Raw genomic sequence first — 22145 nt, 5'->3', positions numbered from 1 at the left:
CCACACCACAGAACACTGAACTTCTCAGAAAGTCCACTCTAAAGCAAAGCCAGTGACTGTGGGAAGAGCTTGCTGCTGACTGCAGGAAGGTGTGTATCCTGCAGTGCAAACGCACGTTAATACCATGCACAGACCACTGATGGGAGAACTACAGAAAAGAAGCCAGCTCCATAACTTGCAGGCCTTTTGCGTAAGTGTTTCCTACTCCTACACCAAATCTATAAGATGAATTTACAACTCCCAGGTTTGGAGATGTGACAGATCTGGAGATCACAGCGACAGGCAGTCTTTTTATGGAGCCATATGGCACATCGATACAGCAACCTGCGCAGTTTTATAAGGCCAAGACAAGGTCAGGGACAACAGGAGTACAGACAAAAAGAAGCGTATCCAACAGGGCCAAACGGCCTCAGCGTTAATTTGGAAGGAATCCTCTCTTCCAGGGTTTAAAACTAAGCGCAGCTGTAGCAAAGCCTTCTTCCATCAGTCAGCAGAGTGCACATAAACTGTTTTAAACCACAGCTACAGTAACTCTGGCTTGATTTAGTGTCCTCCAAAAGCAAATTCCTGCAGTTCCTCTCTTACATTGTTCTTCTTTATTATACCAGTAGTTTTCAGTTAGAATTATGAAGTGTAAAATAGGATGTATCACTGAACTTCACATATTCAACTACCAGTTTTTCTGAAAAGTATCTTAAGGTGCTCTTGGGGAAAAAAAAGTGAATCATTACTTTGTAGGAAAATATGTGATAAATTACCCTGAGGTAGCTGCCGTGCTCAACACCACCGGCAACGGAAAACCCTCAGCCAAGACATCCGAGCCCCTGCAATTCTTCACACAACATCGAAGAGCAACTTCTGAGGCAGACTGATCTCAGCTAAATAATTCAGTAACAAGGTTAGAGGCAGTTCCATACCCCTTTAAACTCTTTAAACAAAAGCAGCAAAGCAAACACCTCAGCGACACACTCCCAGACCGCCACCGAAGCAGGGATCCCGTATCAGCACTTCAGCAATCCTCAGCACACTAACCAGACCCCCGAGCAGCTGCTGGAGCATGCGGGAATAACACATGTATGTGAAGAGTTGCCCAATGCTTCACATGTTATGTTTTTGTTGTTGTTTTTCTAAAAGCTAACATCTTTTTGAAACCCATCACCAAATGACTGCCTCCGAACAGCTTCCTTTTCTAGAGATATATTTTGAGCCAGAACAGTTCCAAGAAGAGGAGAGGGAGAAGAAGCAAGAAAAGGGGAAAGCGACTGTGGTTTCGCCCTTGTTAATATTTACTGGATTCCACTTCAAGTGGGTTTGCTTCAGTCATTTGGGGTCTGAATTCAGAGGCTATAAGCTTTCTGGCAAATTATATTCAGAGATGCCCTTTGCCATCTCTGAAAATTCTGCCAAATTAAGGCTTCAAAATTATTTACTTCTAAAATTTCTAGTACAGACCATCTCTTACTCTTACATCCTTACTCCTTCAGACAGACTTGAGATTGAGAATTGTCCAAACCTGAGCCTCTGGCCCTCTGAAAGCAGAAGTCATGTGCCTGCACTTTCCTGACCAGAGCTACGAGCAGTGGTGAACGCTGCAGGAGCTCCATTTCGGGTATGACAGACATCTCAGCTACCTCAGCTGTCCTGGCCCCTACAGCAAGAAGACCCAAAGCACATCTGGTGCATCACCTTGAGCTACTGCAGTAAAGCCATTAGCAACACAATGTTTGACCACATCTGGAGAAAACAGGTGCTGGATTGACCAGGAACAAAGTTGAGTTCCTGGAAAATGCACTCCTTCTGTCCAAAGCATCCTGACAGCCCATCAAAAAGAGGGAGAAAGCTTTCAGGACATGATTTAATGGAAGTATTACTTTAGATAGCTATATAATGTTTAGTTCAACATTTTCTCCGCAGACTTTTTCCTATCTTCTCCTCTTGAAACAGCAGCCAGAGAACAAGAAAATTCTGTTTTAGAATAACCGTTTATCAAAAGAGCACAAACTAGTAACCACAGACCAAAAAACAACAAGAAACTAAACACCTTCAAACTATCTCTAGGTTTCCCTTTTACATAGCCCACTGATTTTTTTGGTTTTAAACTTGAAGGAAGGAAAAAAACAACAAACAAAAGCCAAATGCAATTCTCCATGTTGGCAACAAGCATGGCATACACACAAAACAATCCCAATTCAAATTTACTTTATGTTAGACACCCTGAAAAGATAAAAGAGCATTTCAAATACCACAGTGATTCACTAGTCACACAGCTAGCTGTTTACCAGACACGAGTCTCACTCCCAAACAGAACTCAGTTTTCCAAGCTCCAATTCCAGACTCAAAATGCATTTCTCATATGCTGTGCATAAATGCAGGGAAAACGAGAAACCGGTAATGGCTTAATCCGAGCCACATCCCCTGACTCTGGAGAACTCCACTGGAGAATTGCTGCTTTATTTTCAATTTGACATCTTTCTTGTCCTCTGATACAGTTTTCTCAAAGTTTTCAAGCAAGTGTTGTTTGGGCATTGCTCAAAGTTCCTATGGAAAGCGTAATCCTTTATTCCCGAGCAGAAACACACCTTCCTATTCTGCCATGATCTCTGGAGATACCCTTAACATGCGGGGGCTATCCACTTCCTTCAGGTCTCTGGCACACTCACAAGTAACAGATACGTCTACCAGGATCACAACTGCCCGGAGCAGATTCAAGTCATGTGCTGCACTACTCACAGCACTCCTCTGCAAGTCCTACTCCAGTTACACGGCTGTTACAAAAAAGGTTTTCTTCTCCTTTGCTCCTGATCGTGTATTTTACTGCCCAGATCTCAAGTTTTCAGGCAGATCTGTATGTGAAAAGCTTTATGTTTTTCTTTAACAGCAGCTACCTGTTTGACTGCTGCAGTAACTTCAGCCTTGATAAGCTTTCAAGGACAGCATTATCTTTGCAATCTATAACTTTGTTATACTTGGCTGAAATGGGCTCAGGGTAAAAAATTACTAGGATATCAGGAAATGACAAAAGAGATGTAAAAAAGACACAGATGCATGTGGATCATCTGACCTTACTTAGCTTTTGTGTTATACCCAGCCGAAGGAAAGGGAAGGGAGAAGTTGGTTGTTTTTAAAGAAACTGGAAAGTCCTCCTGAGCCCAGGTCTCCGGAATTCAAGAAACTCAGAGACTGCACGTTGGAGGGAGAGGGGCAAGGACTGATGGACACACTTGAAATGCAGCAAGAAATCACACAGCAATTTGCAAAGCTTTGTCTAAAGAAAGGCTACTCAAACAGCAGATCCAGTCTGGATCCAATTGTGGAAATACAGCGAGTACAAAAACCACCCCAAATAAACTGACGTTCAACCAATTTGTGAACGTATGGCAGAAGAGGATCGATTCATTCCAGTTCCACTCCTCGTTACCTAGTTGTGGCAGAAGCAATGCAGCACTGAAACACTGACATGAATCTGCCTTCACATTACACAAAAAGGAATTGCCATGGTTTTTAGAAAGAGGTGTTGGTGAACCACCATGCACCGGAGGAGCCTCCGCTGACTCCATTAGCCATGGGAAGAAATTGCTCTTCATTAAAATACTCTTCGCATCACTTAAAACTCAAACACGAAGCAAGCGGTGAAGATGGTGGCAGGGAACTGCTGGCCACTGTACAAGCTTGCCAAAAGTTCCCCTCAAGTTGGTTTGTTTAAGTTCAAGAAAAACTATTTTGGCAGTTGTATGTGCGAGTGTGTGAAGTCGCTCCTTATGCTACACAGAAACCAATCCTCCTATCCCTGTCTTTTAAGGTTCTAAAAAAATACTAACTTCCCATCAGTTGTACATTCCACCGAAGATGTGACAGTTTGCAGGCACAGCTCTACAGCATCAACAGAAAAACATTTTGCTATCTTTAGGGTTTCAAGTGCGAAACAACACTATTTTTCAAAAAGTGTAATCCATTTTATTATTTCTCAGCAGAGATGAACAGCAGCAGGGGGGAAAAAAGATCAGATTTGGCATATGCTGTGTAAAATCTTATACTGTATATAGATAGCCCCTTGTATAAAAGCAATTCTGACACTCTTGACTTGGCTACAAGGACTTAAAACTCGACTAGAAGGTTACAACAGATTTTCTGCGATGGGCAGGTGATATTTCTTTCCATACACAGGGCAGCCAAGACATCAAATGTCTTCTATAATTATGTTGTGGTTTAACCCAGCAGGCAGCTAAACACCACAGAGCTGTTGGCTCACTCCGTCCCCAGTGGGATGGAGGGAAGCAGAAAAAAACTGAAACTCACAGGCTGAGATAAAGACAGCTTAATAGGACATAAAAGGAAGGGATGATGATGATAATGATAACAATAATAACAGAATACACAAAACAAGTGATGTACAATGCAATTGCTCCCCAGCCACTGACCCACGCCCAGCCAGTCCCTGAGCAGTGGCCACCACCTCCCAACCAACTCCCTCCCAATGTTATTGTTCAGCATGATGTTACATGGTATGGAATATCCTTTTGTCCAGTTGGGGTCAGCTGTCCTGGCTGTGTCCCCTCCCAACTTCTTGTGCACCCCAGACTCCTCACTGGCAGGGCAGTATGAGAAGCTGACAAGTCCTTGATCTAAAACATCAGTTTTAGTTGTTGCCTTAGAACCCCTCCCACGTAGCAATGAGGCAAAATAACTTTATGCTGCTTCACACTCACATGTCTCAATCCAACAACAGATGATGATTTATTCAGCTAATCAAAACTTGATTACTTGCATGCGACAAGAGCTACTCTCCAGACAGAAACGGTTGTGTGCCGATGCTGCATTACTGCAGAGTGGCAGGTATTTTCCTGACTTTGACAATGAACCACCTTGAACTTCTCTGCTGCTGTTAATTTATGTGGAGAGATGCCACAGCCACATCAGACAGCACTGTCAACACAGTCTCTCTTGATGCATGCGTGGCAAGGTGCAGCACTCCAGTCAATACTCTATGTGAAGGAGTTAAAGGTAACCATCTTTTCCACTTGTCCCTCATCTTTGAAAAACTGGGTTTAACTTCAATTCACAAAGGATTGATTTTACAATACAAGCAGGATGGCACCAGGATACGATCCTTTTTGCCCCAAGAACTGATAAAAACCAGTTAATACTAACAGTTAACTACTCCAGTATTTTCAGTTCGGTGCCCGGCAGGAAAGCCACCATCACCTGCAGTCATTCAGCAGCACAGAAGACAAATGCATCATTTGTTGGCTGACAGAGCTCTTCAACAGGGCTGTCTTGCAGAATGGCACAGAAAAGTTTCCCTTCCTCTGCTTGCTTTTTCCTATCTAGAAAAAAAAGCTAGCACTTGAGTACTATTCCCACTATAAAATCCGCCTAGAGTCTACTACACCAGAAGTTCTCCAATTCAAGACAAAACAAGTATTTAATGAGTTTTGATCCAACACATAGCCAACTGCAGAGCATTCACTGCACCTACAAAAAGCCCTTGGGTCACTCCTACCTTTGCTCTCTGTTTAACCACTCAGGTGAAAGAGTTGCTAATCATAAACTGCTAATGTAAACACAGAGAAAGTGAGCCTAAAAAGTACTTTATTTTAAAGGCAGCAATTTTTTTTTTTTTTTTTTTTAAGTAGTGAAATTAGCCCCATAGGAAACATCAAAGGTTGCCTCCAACACAGTAAAATACTACTCACTCACATAGGCAATATTTACGCTATCGTTTACGATAAGAGAGAAAGGACAAATGCTGAAGTAAAATAGCCAATGGAGTCTGCTGCCATGAAGAGTAAACTGCTTCCTTGGAAAAGAGAAAAACCAGAAAGCACCTCAGAGCTGGACTACTATGGGGCAGACTTCTTGTCAGATAGTAAGGCCTTAAAATAATTTTTCATCGTCTAGAAGTCTATGTTTCAGTCCTTCGAAATCATCACAAAGCAGATGAGATGTCAGAAGAGAACACAGACAGTTTGTTTTTCAGACATTCAGTAAAGCAATTTCTCACTAAAAGAAGTATTTTAGAAGTTCCTACTCATTAAACAACCTGAACAATAACATGATACAAAAGGACAAATTCTAAATTTGTACGGTGTAACAGCTGATTAAGTATAACTCCAAAGTTGAGAAGTTACTCAAGATGCACACAGGCAGGAGACAACACCACCCTTAAGGGACTCCAGTAGCAGGGGCAACACCTCCTAGGACATCAGAGTGCCTGATGGGCCACAATCCCTCACTCTATTCTGGGCTACTAGCTACTTGATCTTCTTATTTCAGTTATGCCACTGATTCCATCCAGCTGTTAAACCTGTCTGATTCCAAGCTCTCCAATCAGGCTATTTACTGACTCCCATGTAGAGGAGCCCATCAAGAGGATTAAATAATTAGCACTACAAACTCTTTTGACCTGCCTGCATAAAAAGCTACCAAATATAAGTAGCTGTTGCACTTGCCCTTGCTCATGTGTAAATTTCTGTAGCTGAGCTTCAAATGAAACATTCACCATGGTCACTTCATTATAATCTTATTATAACTACTAAGTATCTGATTGCTTACTCATGAGTGAAAACAAGAGTTAATTCCAGTCTGATATTCCAAGTTTGAGAGCCATCTGAGTAAATGACAAAAAGATCAGCAGCTGGCTTACAGCATCTTCACAATTAATGCAGATGCTCATTTCATGCATTGTTTAATATTCAGCTTTGCTTAAAAATTCTGATGTTTGTCACCTACCTGCAACAAATATTCCAGGTCAACCAGGAGATAACGGGAAACAGCAAGAAAAACAGAAGGAGACTCAAAAGCACTCAGCAATCATAAGCTGTGATTAGAAGTCCAGAGGTCTTCCACGGGTATGTGTACAACTACAATACATACAACTGCTTTTATAGAGGAATTCCTAGATTTCTGCTGTGTGTTCTAGTTATTTAGAAAAAGAAAAAAGATGCTAATTCATTAGGCTTTTACACAAATTATTACTGGATTATAAGTAAGAACAGGACCACTAAAGACTGGTTTTGGACAGTTGGCACAACACCTTGCAGCATGGACTCTAGCACATGATGATGCTCACTCCATTAACATAAATACGCAAAATCTACTTTGACTGCAGCTTTTCATTGCCATGATCCCTCCAGGGGGCAAGTTCTGGGACAATGCTTCTCTCTTCCTTAGTTCTGGCCCTGCTGTTAGATTTTCCCCTTCCATATATTCACCCCCCATCATAAGTAGTTGATAAAAAAAAAAAATTACCTACTTACAGGTTTCCTTACACATTTGTGCTTTCTCTGCAGACATTCAAAATGCACTAGATGGAGATGTAGTGTAAGGTAGGACATCACAAAGGTGGACTGCTAGTCCTGTTTATAGGGAGAGTTATATTCCCAGATCATACTCTCAAAAAAAAACAACCCACGGGCCCCACACTTCTATTATTTCACACAGATTTTAGCACGAATACAGAGTTTTAAAGCATTCAAGTTGGGGTAATTATACTAGTTATTTTAACATACTGCTTTTATATTTATCCCTATGCCTTTATCCTGTTCCTTGTGCCTGTATGATCATCCTTCATGCTCACGGGGGATCACAGAGCACCTTAAATCAGTCAGTAGGTGATGTCTAGCTTGGTTATTTGCATAAACCATTCAGCTGTCTTTGGACACATCCATTGGCAGCAGAGGCTTGTCACCATCTCCAAAACTGTGCACAGACAATGACCAAAGTTCACAGCCACCTAAGTCTCTGGTAAGTACCACGAGCCATGCCACAGCCACTCCACGCTTTCCAAAGTAGCAGATAGAGATTTGATGAACTACAAGCTCAGCTCTAACACTTTTGAATGGTGTTAGAATCATAAGATAAAATCCTCAAATGTGCAAAGTGATTTTGATGCTGGAGTTTTGATGTGTGGGGTTTTTGGGGAGGGGGGGGTGTTTTGGTGTTTGGTTGTTTTTTGTTTTTGTTTTTTGTTTTGTTTTTGTGGGGTTTTTTTAAGTGACAGGCTGCTGAATCTCTCACTTGCAAGTATTCATTACTTGCTTATTTATCTTTTTCAAAATGTGGTGAGCTTTGATAAAATGCATACTTCACAGCTATTTAGCTCACACTACCATAAGCTGTTAGCTAGCAAGAGAGAATCCAAACTTATCAGAAACCAGCACTGGAAGCTTCTCAAAGTTGAAAGTGCGTCTGGCTAGCAGCACCAGACTGCAGATGAGATGACTTCACTTTTACACATGATGGGGCAGTCCAAAAAGCTGTTGTAGGTATGCAATGCTGGATCTTAATGCCAGGAATCTGAAAGTATCTCTTGAAAACATCCCTCTGCCCCTCACCTTCTACAGCATTAGCCTTAGTTAACACCAGGCTTCAACTGATGTTTTAAGAACCATTTCTTGGAGCCATTGATATATTAAACAATTCAGAGTCAGTAATCTTTACCGACGGGTAGGATTAGTCCTGCCCAGGGTCTTGGCCCGCTGCTGTATTTCTGAGATCTCAGCTGTTTTAGACAATCCCTAGGAGCTTACTGATGTTACTTCTGAATTGGGCAGGCATTTATTATTAACAAAATGCTGCATCTCATTCTTCAGTGCACTGAGCTCTGCTTGTTGAGCCTAGAGCCTAGTATTTAAAAGGACAGCAGGCTGAGTTATTTCGTGCCCTTTGTTCCTGTACATGAAAGCCATTCATTAGGCTGACTCTGCTGAATGGCGAAACCCAAGCAAGTGATCTTCAGCTGTAATAATTGCACTATCATAATCAGCAGTCATTAAATAGCTTATGGAGATTGTAGAACCCATTGTCTCTACAAGATCTTTTCTCTCAGTCTTTCAAAGCAGCGACGAGATCTGGTTACTTATTCTTAGCAGCGTGGAGGCCATGACTGACTGCTCTCACAGCAAAGTGTAAGGAAAGGCGAGGAGAAACATCTAAATTCAGATTGTCACCAGAACGATTTGAGTCGATAGTACTGACCATTTATTAGTAAATTTTGTCTGTGCCTCCATTTTAATTCTGGGACTTACACGGGAAAAGTATGAGTACATAATGTGTCTTAATATAATTCCAGCTTGTGATCTTCCTGAGACTCAAAGTATGCTCTGGATTGAGGCCAAGCTCCATGATTTTTTTTTTATTTATTTGTTTTAAAGCAATGAATAGCAACAAATCTAAAGGCCTTCTAAAACCCACCCCACATCAAAGAGGGCAGGACAAGGCAGTCTGACAGTCCTCATCTGAGACTTCCAGGCATATGACATGGGTTTGAAGCTGGTAGAGTCCCCAGTCGATCCTCCTCCTTCCTTCCACAGGCTGCACCAAGCAGTGTAGGAGTTCTTGCATTCAAGAGCTGCTCCAATGACAGAGCAACTTCCTCAGCCATGACTTTGGTTTCAGTGGGCTTTTTTCTTTTCTTAAAGAATTTCCACTCCTCCGATGCTGTGATGCTTTTAATGGACAGTTCTTCAAAAAGCACCTCTTTTGTAGAAACTAGAAATAATTAAGTCAGTCAAAACGCACCTTAACTGCCAGTCTGAAGATGAACCCTAACCAACCTGCCTTTGTTTTGTGAGTTCCAGTTTCTCATCTGAAAGGTTTTAGAGCACAGGAAAAGATTCTTCACATAACCTAGGAAACCGAGGCTGCTAATTGCACAGCGGGGGTTTCATTTAGCATTCTTGTGAAAAGACTCAGATTTCTGTCTCATTCACAACCGTGTGTAATTGTTACAAACACTTCCCAGCAGACTCTCCATCCCTGAACGGGTCAAGCAGTAAAAACCCGTTGCAAGCGAACACCAGAGGGAGCAGTAAACGTTTTTTCCAGTAGGTAAGTTTTAAATTGGAGATGGAACAATAAGGTACAGGAAACCTTGGGGAAAACTTAAAAATGGTTATGGTGGTCTGTATTTTCAAACTACAATATATTGCTAATCCAGTCGAATTTCCCACCAGTGCAGCAAAGAGTAAGAGCAAGGGTGCAGATACAAACACTTTGTATGATGCAAGCTTAGTTGTGCCACATCTCCCACCCTTTTATCATCTCTTCTGAGGCTATAAATGCTGCGTGCATTTAGATGGATCACATGGAACTGAAAATATACCCAATAAAGAAAAGATAGACAAAGAACGGAATGTGAAAACATAGGGCATTGCTACCATATATAAACACACTGTTCAAACTCTACAGAATAAAACCAAGAACACGGTTAAGAGATACATAAGAGAAGCTGAAATTAAGGATTAATATGCCAACATACCAGCAATGAACAAGTAATTACACCAGTATCTCAAATATTATTCTACTAACCTGTCAAAGACAGGGCAAAATTTTGCAAAATGCTTGCAAAAATAACAACAGAAACATAGTTACAACAAAAACACAGATCAGAAAACATTCCCACCACACATTAATAAAAGCCCCCAAAACATGAGTGTTTTTAATGAATTGAACACAAAAAGAAAATTTAAGTTTTCTCAGATCTTTATCTTTGCACTACAGCATGCAGCCTACCAGATCTAGCAGTTCTTAGATTATTTGTCACCAGTACTCTAGCTTCAGCATGGGTTCCAAGGGCTTCAACTCCCTCATATAGGAACAGAAAGGCTCTTTCCAGATCTGCTAGACACCTGGATTAAACTGGTTTCTCAGATTGCCCCAATATGAGACATGGCTATGAGAGTTGGCCTGCTGGTGTGGGACTCCAGAAAAGCTTGGCTCACTGCACCATGCTGAGTGCAACCCAGGACTGCAGACATTATAAACCCTTCTGTTCTGACTGCAAGAGGTCTCCTGCAAGCACACGTGTAGCAGGCAGGAGAAAAAGCTGATCTTTAGCAGAAGCCTGCTTGGCAAGTGGCTTCAATACCTGTCTGGGGAATGCTAGTTAAAATTCACCATTTTCATGCAGCACTCATTTAATGAAGACATTCTCCCCCATGGAGAAGACTTGCTCGTAAAGACTGTCTGAAGGACAATCGAAGCAAGGTCTGGCAATGACGGACCGCTGGTGACAAAGCGAGCTTTTTACTACCACAATTCCTGATGTTCCTACAGAGGCCAGCTCTTGCTAGCCAGGGCAGAAGAGTGTTGGCAGCACATTCGTGTTGGACGGAGCGTTGAGTGTTGGACGGAGCCTTGAGTAGCCTGATCTAGTTGAGAGGCATCCCTGCCCATGACAGGGAGGTTGGATTAGATGATCTCTAAGCTCCCTTCCAGCCTATGCCATTCTATGATTCGTACAAGTGTAGATGATGACCTGTTGGTCAGGCGTTGATACACTCCAATCACACAGCCTTTAGCATTGACTCAAAAACCTATTTTACCTTTATGTTTGTGTCCAGTGACCAATGGGGGCAACTGGAAACAGAAACATGTGAGAGAGAAGTCCCTAACATGAGAACATACCGCTCCAGGACTATCCTTGCATAGGAATTTTTTCTAGCCCACAGCTTACACTCTTTAGCCCTTGGACTAGCACAGCTAGTCACTGTGTGCCACTGTTTGCTCATAGCTGAACACACAAACTTGGTATGTAAGAAATGGCTCTCAGAAGAGCGATGAAGGAGAACCCAGACTTCTGGGTACTCGGTATGTCTCTAATTCTGGCTGCTGTCATGCCAGGCACTTAGCACGGATGATGTGCCATGCTCTGGATCTGCACCATCTGCTGCTCGTTAGCTGACAAAGGCAGCAGCATGCCATCTCTCCCCTAGCTGTTGCTCATTAGCTGACAAAAGCCATTTTCAACATCCACGTTGTTCTTTCTGTAATAATCTAATACTAAGATTTACAAAGAGCAAAGAAAAGAGGAAACAAAGATGACAGAGTAAATTATGAGCTTAACTAAGAATATTAGTGTACTCTTAAATCTCAAGGAGAGAATCCTTCCAACAGTGGGATGCAGGTCTTGGTCCCAAAGGATTATGACAGCAGGTAGGTACAAAGGTCAGCACTAAAGATAATTCATTTACCTCGGAATGTTTTGAAACATGCAAGCACACCATTTCTAGGCTCTTTGCATTCAGGTTCTCTATTTTGTGTTATTTTGGAGCTTCCAGAGCTGATAACAGACAGAGAAGAGCGGCTGACAACATGCAGCTCCCAAGGTATATATATATGCTGCCCCGGGTATATATATATGCTTGGTATGCAGCCAGAGCAGGATTTAAGAGCTACACGATCCACACCTATAAGCTCCACAGGAAACTCCTGCTGGTAAAGATTCTGCATTTGTCAAGACAACCCTCAGCTTCCATTATAAATCATCTACCCAGTTAAAAAGCAGTAGTACTAGTAATTAAAAGCCCACTAACCTTTAAAAGAAACCTGTATGACAAATATTGGACTACACAGGCTGATGAGCAACCCAATAGACAAGAACCAGCAAAGCCAGGGGGAATGAACCACAAAAAGGTTCTCCATTTTGGGAGATGCACTGATGATAGCAGATTACTCAAACTATAGAGAACTGGAAATACTCACAAAACATTTACACTGCTATGGTCAATTAATTCTTTTTCAAGCTTTATTTAGTGGCTTGAAGAAAAAGACAAAGAGATACTCTTCTTCAAGGAGAAGTAGTTCTTATTTAGGACAATGAGAAGTCACTGTCTCAGCTTACTTCCTCCCTCTTATGTCACTTCTAAACCCTCCTCTCCAGATAAAACTGGGTAAAATTTTCCTGTCATCAGATTTCAATGACAGAAGGCAAGAATATGAGAAGTGTACCGTGCACTAAACAGCATACAGACAGCTGGCATGGGAAGTGTTAAACTGATAATGGGACAGAGCATAGAGGAAGCAAGGAAGATGACAGATGGTATGGATACTGGCAAGTGTGAGAGATGAAGAAAAAGCCCAAAAGCAAAGTGACACAGCTAACAGAGATGGTCATGCAAACAGGAGACAGAAAGGGGACAAACAGAAGAGAGAAAAGAGATAACACATGAATGGACAACGTGCAGGTAATTCTGCTTTGCATCTTATTTCCTCCTCACACCCAGACCAGCACTTTTCACTCACTGGCCTCAGAAAATGAGAACCAGCCCATGAATTGTAAGTTTTCCTGTCTGAAGGGGGAAAGACAGGATGAGATACTACAGCAATGGAATTGATAAAACATCATAGAATGATAGAATGGTTTAGGTTGGAAGAGACCTCAAAGATCATCTAGTTCCAAGCCAACTGCCATGGGCAGGGAAACCCTCCACTACACCAGGTCACTCAAAGCCTCATCCAACCTGGCCTTGAACACTTCCAGGGATGGGGCATCTACAACTTCTCTGGGCAACCTGTTCCAGTGCCTCACCACCCTCAGAGTGAAGAATTTCTTCCTTATATCTAATCTAAATCTACCCTCTTTCCGTTTAAAGCCATCGCCCCTTGTCCTACCACTAAAATATCACTGACATCCATGTTCAACTGTAAGGCAATCCAAAAGAGAGAAAGGCTTTGCACATAACCACACACGTGTGCAAGAAGCTTCCTCAGTGGGCATGCCAAAACACAGCATGCTTGTCTTCACAGAAATACCAGTCCACAGTATTAAATGGATCCTGTAACTAAACTCCTATTCACACACAAGCACTTTAAAGCAAGGTTAAAGCCCTCCAATGTGAACTAGTTAGTCAACGAGGAATCGCAAACAAAGCAGCTCAAAACACAGCTCAGTAGTAACATACTGGGAACTCAGCCATCTCATGCTGCTAATGCAACTCTTACGGCTTTGTCTTCACTATCAACAGCTCAGCTAATGCAAAGCAACATCACAGCAGAAAACAAAGGACTCCAATTTTGCTGCAAGGTAAGTTTTAGTAGGTAGAGTCCTATTTTGATAAGAGGAAGGTAACAAAGACTAGCCTAAAACAATTTAAAAAATAGAAAAGTTTTATACCCATACCTATACACACAAATGCTCCAGCCCTTGTGATGCTGGCATGATACTTCCAAGCAAGGCTGTCCCTCCTAGAGTTGCCTGACACACGTCACAACACATGCTGAAACAGTGACACAACCAGATGTGATGCACACATGCATTTTGAGTGTCAACTGTTCTTTTCAGCTGCTGTTTCTGCAGTCAATAGCAGCAATTCCTGGGCTTCTACATTCCCCTCTCCCACTCACTAAGGCCAGAGGATCCGAATATTAATCGCACTGCATATCTTTAAAAATTGTCTGGCTCAGCTTCTGTCCCATCACTGGAAACGGATCATGTACTAGGAAAAAAAAATTTCCCAGTGGGCATATTCAAACCCTGCTACAGATGTCCAGTGAGGCTGTGGACTCTCCATCTCTGGAAATGTGCAAAACTTGACCAGACAAGGCCCTGAGCAACCCTGATCCAAGTCAGTGCTGCTCTGAGGAGGCAGCTGGGCCAAATGACCTCCAGAGCTCTTTCCAGCCTAAAGTAATCTCAAAGCCTGTCTTTACAGACTGACACAAGCCGGAGAAGGGAGAAGAGACAAGTGAGTTTTCTTCCTTTGCCCTTCTCAGACAAGATGCCAGGACTGTTGCTCAATGCCTTATCTCTGAGCTAGAATCTACTCTGACACCAGATTCAGGCTGTATAAGCCCATCCAAATTCTGATTACTTCCTGATGTAAAGGACTGGTTGGTAACACTGTAACAGTACACTGTAAGAATGGGACCATTTTCAAAATCCATCGAAAGAGCAAACCAAACATTTTTAGCTCACACACTGTATGTATATACTCACATAAGTGACTGAAGTGTCCCTCTGAAGCTAACAGCAAGGCTCGGTGCTTAGCAGCATTCAAAAGGGGATGTTTCCTGGGTCAGAAGAATCATTCATCCTTCAGAAAGTAAGCTAACTTCCTCAATTCAGACACAGGCCAATAACTAACAGCACAAAACCTTCCCAGCCTCCTTACTAAGGCTGTAATTCTTTCTCCCAGTGACTCCTCTCACACCCTGTGTCTCTGCCATGGTACACAGACTGTAGCTACGCAATCATATTCAGCATCCCCCCCACACAGTGGCTGGTTCATTAGATATGCTTCTTTCTTGTGGCAGCATGCACAGAGTTAAAAGCTGCCTACTAAAATGGAGAGGATGGAGATGCAGAACAGGCAGCGTTCTCTGGATGCATTACAGAGCCTTGTTTGCATTATTTTTTTGTTTGGAGATTCAAATGAGCACTATCTCCATTCTGTTTTGGCTTATTTGACCTGTTGACAGCAGGTCAGCACAGGATATGAATCCCTTGCTCTCCCTGTTGTCTCTCTTTCATTCTAATTTTACATTTATGAAGGTGATCAGATAACAGATGGGAAGAGGAAAGAACAGTCTAATTATCTCCGCTGATTTGCGCAGGATCAAAAGGATGCTCATCCAGAAAACTGTTAGCCAATCAAGTGGGCTGGAAGTATTTTAACAAAAAAAAAATAAATCAAAGGACAACTCTGCAGAAACTTAAATTCATAGTTGCAGCATAGCCTAGATCAGTGAGGTTTATTTAAGTCTGTCATGACAAGAACAACTTTCATGAACTGTCTTTTTGCAGCTATTTTTTATAGCTGTAAAATAAATATATTTTATTGACAGTTACTGCATTCATTACTGTCTGCAATTCACTAGATCCAACTGATTTTGGTAAGGAAATTTTTTAACAGAGTCACAAAGCTTATTTTCCTGTTACTGATTCATAGATAAACATGCAGCTCTGCCTTCACTAAGAAAATGTTCATTAAGACTAATGAAAATCTTCATTAAGATCTTCTAATTGTACCAGGTGAAACAAAATTGATGTAAAGGAGAGGATGACAACATTCTTAGAGACAGAAAACCTCCTGGTTTGTACCCTATAAATACAGAAAAGTACCATCTTTCAGCTTGTTTTAAGAAGTAGAAACAGCACACCAGAAGTCACGCTACCAGCATATTCAGGAGCCAGGCAATGAGGAACCTGAGAGTCACACAGCCATTGTCATCAGGAACATCTCACCAAAAAGTACAGGCTGAATTCTGGACGTTTTTTATTCTTGCTAAATATCCCACTAATATAAATTCTGCTAGGGTTTAAACAGACACGCACGACAATGATCAATCCTTACAACAGGTCCATCCTGTTAACAGCCCATGTTAAAATCCAAGTAAGAAAAAAGAAAATTAACCTGTCTTCAATGTTGCAACACAAGCCTGATGCTTTAGAAAGACTGCAAAGCGTCACACATTCTATACAGATATTTTTAATGCCTTAGAAATGGAGAAAAGCTCACTGGCTTAAAGCAGAACTATGCATGGAGATTTCCACAGCACAGTTATGAAAGCCTCCTTATTTTAAAAGGGATGGATAACTGAGGTTAAAGAAGAGGTATCAAGTTAAAAAAGCAAGAGCATATAACAAAATGTGGTATTTCTAGTCAGTTAATTTGGGAAGCTATTCTTTCTTCCTTCTGCTCCCTAAGTGAAGCTAATGATGTCTTGGAAGCATTCTGGGAAAGGTAAGCTTCTTATAATTCGGTTTAAGTTTAATGAAAAGCTCCATAAAGTATACATGTAAAGGAGCAACATTTCTTAGATGAAAAGCAGTAACTTCTCAGAAATTTCTCAGTCACTCTAGAATCATGTGAAATTTGAGGGTTTTTTCACTCCCGGATGCATTTCAAATCATAGAGTTATGCTGCAGCATAATCTTACCGTCCGGGTAAAAGGTGTAGGCTAGAAAGTTTCCCGCTAACTAATGGGTGAACAACATTAACTAAAGCATAATTAATGGCAAGAAAAAAATGAAATCACAGAGAGCCAGATCCGAGGTTTTTTAGCTGTCTAGAACCAGGAGTTCTGTAGATTAAAACATCCAATTCATTTGGTTATTTTCCAGAAAGATAGTATTAAGTTTCAAAGGATTAAAAATTACATTTTGACAGGAGAGAACAAAAATAACAGGATACAGTCAACAATTCTGAAATGAAAGCAACTAGTCTTGACGGTAGCGGAGGTCAAGTGCAGTATATGCAGGATCCCTAAAAATCACAGAGCATCACTCCCCCATTGGAAGGACTGTAAGTCAAGTCTGTTGCAATTTATCCAGCTGTGAATAGGGGTTTAGGCACTTGCTACCAAGTGCTGTACTAAAATTGGACAATTTGAAGAACCTTAAAGACCTGAAAATAGAAGAAAGGCTGTACATTTCTTCCTAACAATAGCTAAATTAAGAACATGGCAGTAGCTTTGTTACTTATCATAGAATGGTTAGGGTTGGAAGGGACTTCAAAGATCATCCAGTTCCAACCCCCTTCCCATGGGCAGGGAAACCCTCCACTACACCAGGTTGCTCAAAGCCTCATCCAACCTGGCCTTGAACACTTCCAGGGATGGGGCAGCCACAGCTTCTCTGGGCAACCTGTTCCACTGCCTCACCACTCTCAGAGTGAAAAATTTCTTCTTTACATCTAATCTAAATCTCCCTTCTTTCAGTTTACAGCCATTTCCCCTTGTCCTATCATAGATTTCATAGATTTCTAGGTTGGAAAAGACCTTAGAGATCATCCAGTCCAACCGTCCCTAATCTCCCATTAAAACATATCGCTAAGTAGTTCATCCACCCTATTCTTAAACACATCCAGGGATGGGGACTCAACCACCTCCCTGGGCAGCCTATTCCAGTGGCTGACAACCCTTTCAGAGAAGAAATACTTCCTAACATGCAACCTGAATCTCCCCTGACTAAGCTTATACCCATTTCCTCTTGTTCTATCACCCATCACTAATGTAAAGAGCCCTTCCCCCACCTCCCCACCATCCCTTCTCAAGTATTTGTAGGCTGTAATCAGGTCTCCCCTCAGCCTCCTCTTCTCCAGGCTAAACAGCCCCAACTCCCTCAGCCGCTCCCCATAAGTTTTATTTTCCAGTCCCTTGACCAGTTTAGTCGCCCTTCTCTGGACCCGCTTCAGGAGCTCAATATCTCTGTTAAAGCGAGGGGCCCAAAACTGGACACAATATTCCAGGTGCGGCCTCACCAGTGCCGAGTACAGGGGCAGGATCACTTCCCTGTTCCTGCTGGTCACACTATTCTTGATACACGCCAGTATCCCATTGGCCTTTTTGGCCACCTGGGCACACTGCTGGCTCATATCAAGCCGGTAGTCAACCAAGACCCCCAGGTCCTTCTCCGCCAGGCAGCTCTCCAGCCACTCTTCCCCGAGCCTATAGCGATGCTTGGGGTTTTTATACCCCAAGTGAAGGACTCTGCACTTGGCCTTGTTAAAGCTCATGCCATTGGCCTCAGCCCAACGATCCAGTCTGTTCAAATCCCTCTGAAGGGCCTCCCTACCCTCGAGCAGATCGACACAGCCTCCCAGCTTGGTGTCGTCCGCAAACTTACTGAGGGTACGCCCTTGTAAAAAGTCCCTCTCCAGCTTTCCTGTAGGCCCCCTTTAAGTACTGGAAGGCTGCTAGAAGATCACCCTGGAGCCTTCTCTTCTCCAGGCTGAACAGCCCCAACTCTCTCAGTCTGTCTTCATAGCAGAGGTGTTCCAGCCCTCAGATAATCTTTGTGGCCTCCTCTGGACCTGCTCCAGCAGCTCCATGTCTTTCTTGTGCTGGGGACTCCAGAGCTGAATGCAGTATTCCAGGTGGGGTCTCACGAGAGCAGAGTAGAGGAGCAGAATCCCCTCCCCTGACAGCTTTCTGGGCTGCCAGCGCACATTGCCGGCTCATGTTGAGCTTCTCATCCACCAGCACTCCCAAGTCCTTTCCCTCAGGGCTGCTCTCAATCCATTCTCCGCCCAGCCTGTACTTGTGCTTGGGATTGCCCCGACCCATGTGCAGGACTTTGCACTTGGCCTTGTTGAACTTCATTAGGTTCTCACAGGCCCACTTACCTAATATACACTACCAGTAACTCTACCCAGCAGGCCTTGGGATATTACCCATGTTAAGGTCATAGCAATGGTCACTTACGGCATTCCTTCTCATCACTGTCATCAAAGCAGTCCGGCAGCCCATCACACTGCCAGGCTCCCGGGATACAGCGCCCGTTACTGCACATGAAGTTTCCAGGAATGTTGCATTCATTTGTGAAGTTATTCCCAGGCAACAGTTGGCTCTCTGCAACAAACAAAAAAGAGGAAAGTTCGCAGAGGTTTTTAGAAAAAAGATAGTAAAAGCAGTCGTTGAGCAAGCTGTTCAGCAGTGGTTGAATGAAGACAAGACAAATGGATCTTGACCCTGGTTATTTTGTCACCATCCTATCAGTATCCTGAGCATGGTACTTGGTAGCACTTTCTTTTTCCTAAATTATCATTCTACCTGTTCTCCATTCATGTTCCCCATTTTACAGATTCATTTCTTGCTATCTTCTTTCTAGAAACACAGGTATAGCCTTCTATGTATTCTCAGGAGAAAGAAAGGTTTGTTTAAAAAAAAAAATAGTATCTCCTTCATAGGGTCGGTCTAAACACGAGTAAAACAGACGAGGCTACAAGAACTCAGCTCCACACTCCCGTGCTTCCATCAGATCAGTACTTAGCTGAAGAATATTTTGTTGCTGTTGTTACCCGAGGGCTAGGAACTAGGTAACGCATTGACTAATTCATACTAGGTTTTCAATTAAGTTTTAAACATAGTGCTGCTGATCAAAGTTAGAATTGAGCTTCTTGGGTGTTAATGTAGTCCCCTGGCATAAATCTGTCCACAGGCAAGTAAGGCAGTTGGCACACGACAAGTCTGCCAAGCGGAGGGGGTTTAGTAGCAGGATACTGGAGATCAAGAGAACAGTGTGAAAGGGAAATCTAGAGATTTGCCTTCGAGGTTGAACACAGCTCTAGTCAGTCGTTCTAATCTGCTGTGTTTCCCACTTTGTGCATTGTTCTTGGAACGCAGATATCACAGAAACACAAACTTCAGTGAAGGAAGATAATGGCACTCAATGGTTTCAATAAGCAGCAAAACGGTATGTCACGGTGTTCAGCCAGAGGGAAGCTGCAAGTCAAGGCAGAAGAGGAGATAACGAACATCCTTTCCCTCGTCTTCCTGCCATGTTCCAGAGTAGTCCCAGGCAAAAACCAGAAATACAAACCTTCCCATAGAAGGGTGGAGGAGTCACAAAAATCTGCCCCTCCTGCCTGCCTGCGTATCTTCATGGTTCAAAACCAGGAAGAACAAATTCAGCTGACGCGTAGCTTAATCATTTACCTATTTTGAGGATAATTGTGTGGGTTTTGGAATGCTGGGGGAGTGCCAGTTTCCACTATTACCTACCATACCCCATCTTGCTTCCTGCTGCTGTTGGAGTCCAACTCCTTCCTCTCCTCAGGAAGGTCTGAGCTTCATGGGTGAGGAGCAGCACTGTAACACAGCACAGCGAGTGCCCTGCTCTTCGACGCTGCATGAAGTGCAGAGCCCATCACCGCTGTCAGGATCAGCAGTTCCAGGGAAGACCCTTTCCTACCTTATTCTTACAGTCTCAGAGAGGAACCTGCTTGTGTTGGGTTTCTGCAGTCGGGTTTTGGTAGTGGGGCACGGGCTACAGGGATGGCTCCTGTAAGGAGCTGCAAGAAGCTTCCCCGGCTCCAAGTCGGATGTGTCTCTGGCCAGGGCTGAGCCAGTCAGTGCCTCCGTGAATAACATATTTTAAGAAGGAAGAAAGAAACTTGGGCCATGCATGACCTGCAGCAGAGAGAAAGGAAAGGTGCAGGCAGGTGTGGAGGACCCCACACTGGAGCAGGTGGCTGCACCCAAAAAAGGCTGTGACTCCATGGGAAAGCCCGTGCTGGGGCGATATGCTGAACGAGGACTGCACCCTGTGGGAAGTTCATGAAGAACTGCAGCCTGTGGGAAGGACTGACGTCAGAGAAGTTCATGGAGAACTGTCTCTTGAGAAGGGACCCCACACTGGAGCAGGGAAAGAGTGTGAGGAGTCCTCCCCCTGAAGAGAAAGGAGCGGCAGAAACTATATGTGGTGAACTGAGTGCAGCCCCCATTCCTCGTTCCCCTGCACCACTGTGGGGAGGAGGTAGAGCCGGGAAGACGGGAGGAGTGGGAGGCAGGTGTTTTTAAGGTCTGGCTTTGTTTCTCATTATCTTCTCTGATGTGACTGGTAATGCATTAAACTGATTTTTTCCCCAAGTCAAGTCTGTTTTGCCCATGACCATTGGTGAGGGATCTCTCCTTGTCCTTGCCTTCACCCTTTCATTATATTTTCTCCTCTGCACCCCACAGAGTGGGAGGAGTGAGCGAGCTGTACAGGCATCTTTGGAGAATTCAGATGCCAAAACAATGAGCCTTTAAGCACGAGGCTTTCCAAAAACTCCTGAATCGGCCAAATGCAGATGGTTCCTCTCCTCCCCTGCAACCTAGCAAAATGTTCCATCCCCAACACAGGCAAAACTGCTACTTCACTGTTTCAAAAGACACATGAATGCCTCAGGAAGGAACTCTTTAATGCCTATGTCTGCCCCAAACAATGTATTTCATCACAAATGTTATTTCTTGCAAATGGCTGACTCTCCTGGAGAAGTTCTAAGAATCTGTCAGCGCAGAGCAGAAATTGGCCCTGAGCTGTTAAAAGACAAGGTAGTTCAGAAAAAGGTGGAAATAAGGTCTTCTGAGGCAGATGGGGCAATCCCAGCCACTGACCACACACCCAGAACCACCTGTAACTCTCCTGCTGTGGCACCTTAAACAAAGTGATAACCACCAAAAAGCAAGCCTAGACTATGCTGCTGGCAATTTGATGTCTTTCTGCTTTTAGCAGTTTCATTCAAACCTTGGCTTCGTTCCCTGCATTGCTGCTCTTCTGATCAAGAACAAACGGGTTTGCTCTCTACACTGCAATGGGAAAAGGCTACAACCTAGAGCACACGGAAAGAAGCTCAGCTCCTCAGGCAGTGCCTGCATGGCTCCCAGCAGCTCCCAGGGAAACACTGCACCCAACTCCATGTCTGAATCCCTAAATCTAAATCAGCAAAAGGAACAGTTTGCCCTTGGCTAGTCCTGCCATGAAACACTGAACAATAACCATCCCTGGGGAGCTAGTGCAGCCTTCCAGCATGACTGTGAGCCAAGTTCTGCAGTTCTGTGTTCAACAAGGAAGGGGTTTTTTTTGTTGGTTTTGGTTTGGTTTTCTCTCCTTAAACCAGTGATTGAGGGCCTACAAGAATGCTGAGGAGGGACTTTTTACA

The 22145-nt window shown here is 43.2% G+C and overlaps 1 protein-coding gene across 1 annotated transcript in view; it reads right to left on the bottom strand.

Annotated features, from left to right (window-relative positions):
* Positions 1 to 20233, bottom strand: part of LDLRAD3 (low density lipoprotein receptor class A domain containing 3) — an 85736-nt gene extending 65503 nt beyond the window's left edge. The window contains exons 1-2 of the mRNA XM_086612808.1: positions 20224 to 20233; positions 18925 to 19071 (exon numbers count right to left, since the gene is read on the bottom strand). Coding sequence (XP_086468934.1) covers positions 18925 to 19071; positions 20224 to 20233 — 157 coding nt within the window. The remainder of the gene's footprint in view (positions 1 to 18924; positions 19072 to 20223) is intronic.
* Positions 20234 to 22145: the final 1912 nt, after the last annotated feature.

The sequence above is a fragment of the Tauraco erythrolophus genome, chromosome 6, assembly GCF_009769465.1.
Source record: "Tauraco erythrolophus isolate bTauEry1 chromosome 6, bTauEry1.pri, whole genome shotgun sequence".
Taxonomy (NCBI): domain Eukaryota; kingdom Metazoa; phylum Chordata; class Aves; order Musophagiformes; family Musophagidae; genus Tauraco; species Tauraco erythrolophus.
This window is presented reverse-complemented; position numbering and strand designations above follow the sequence as displayed.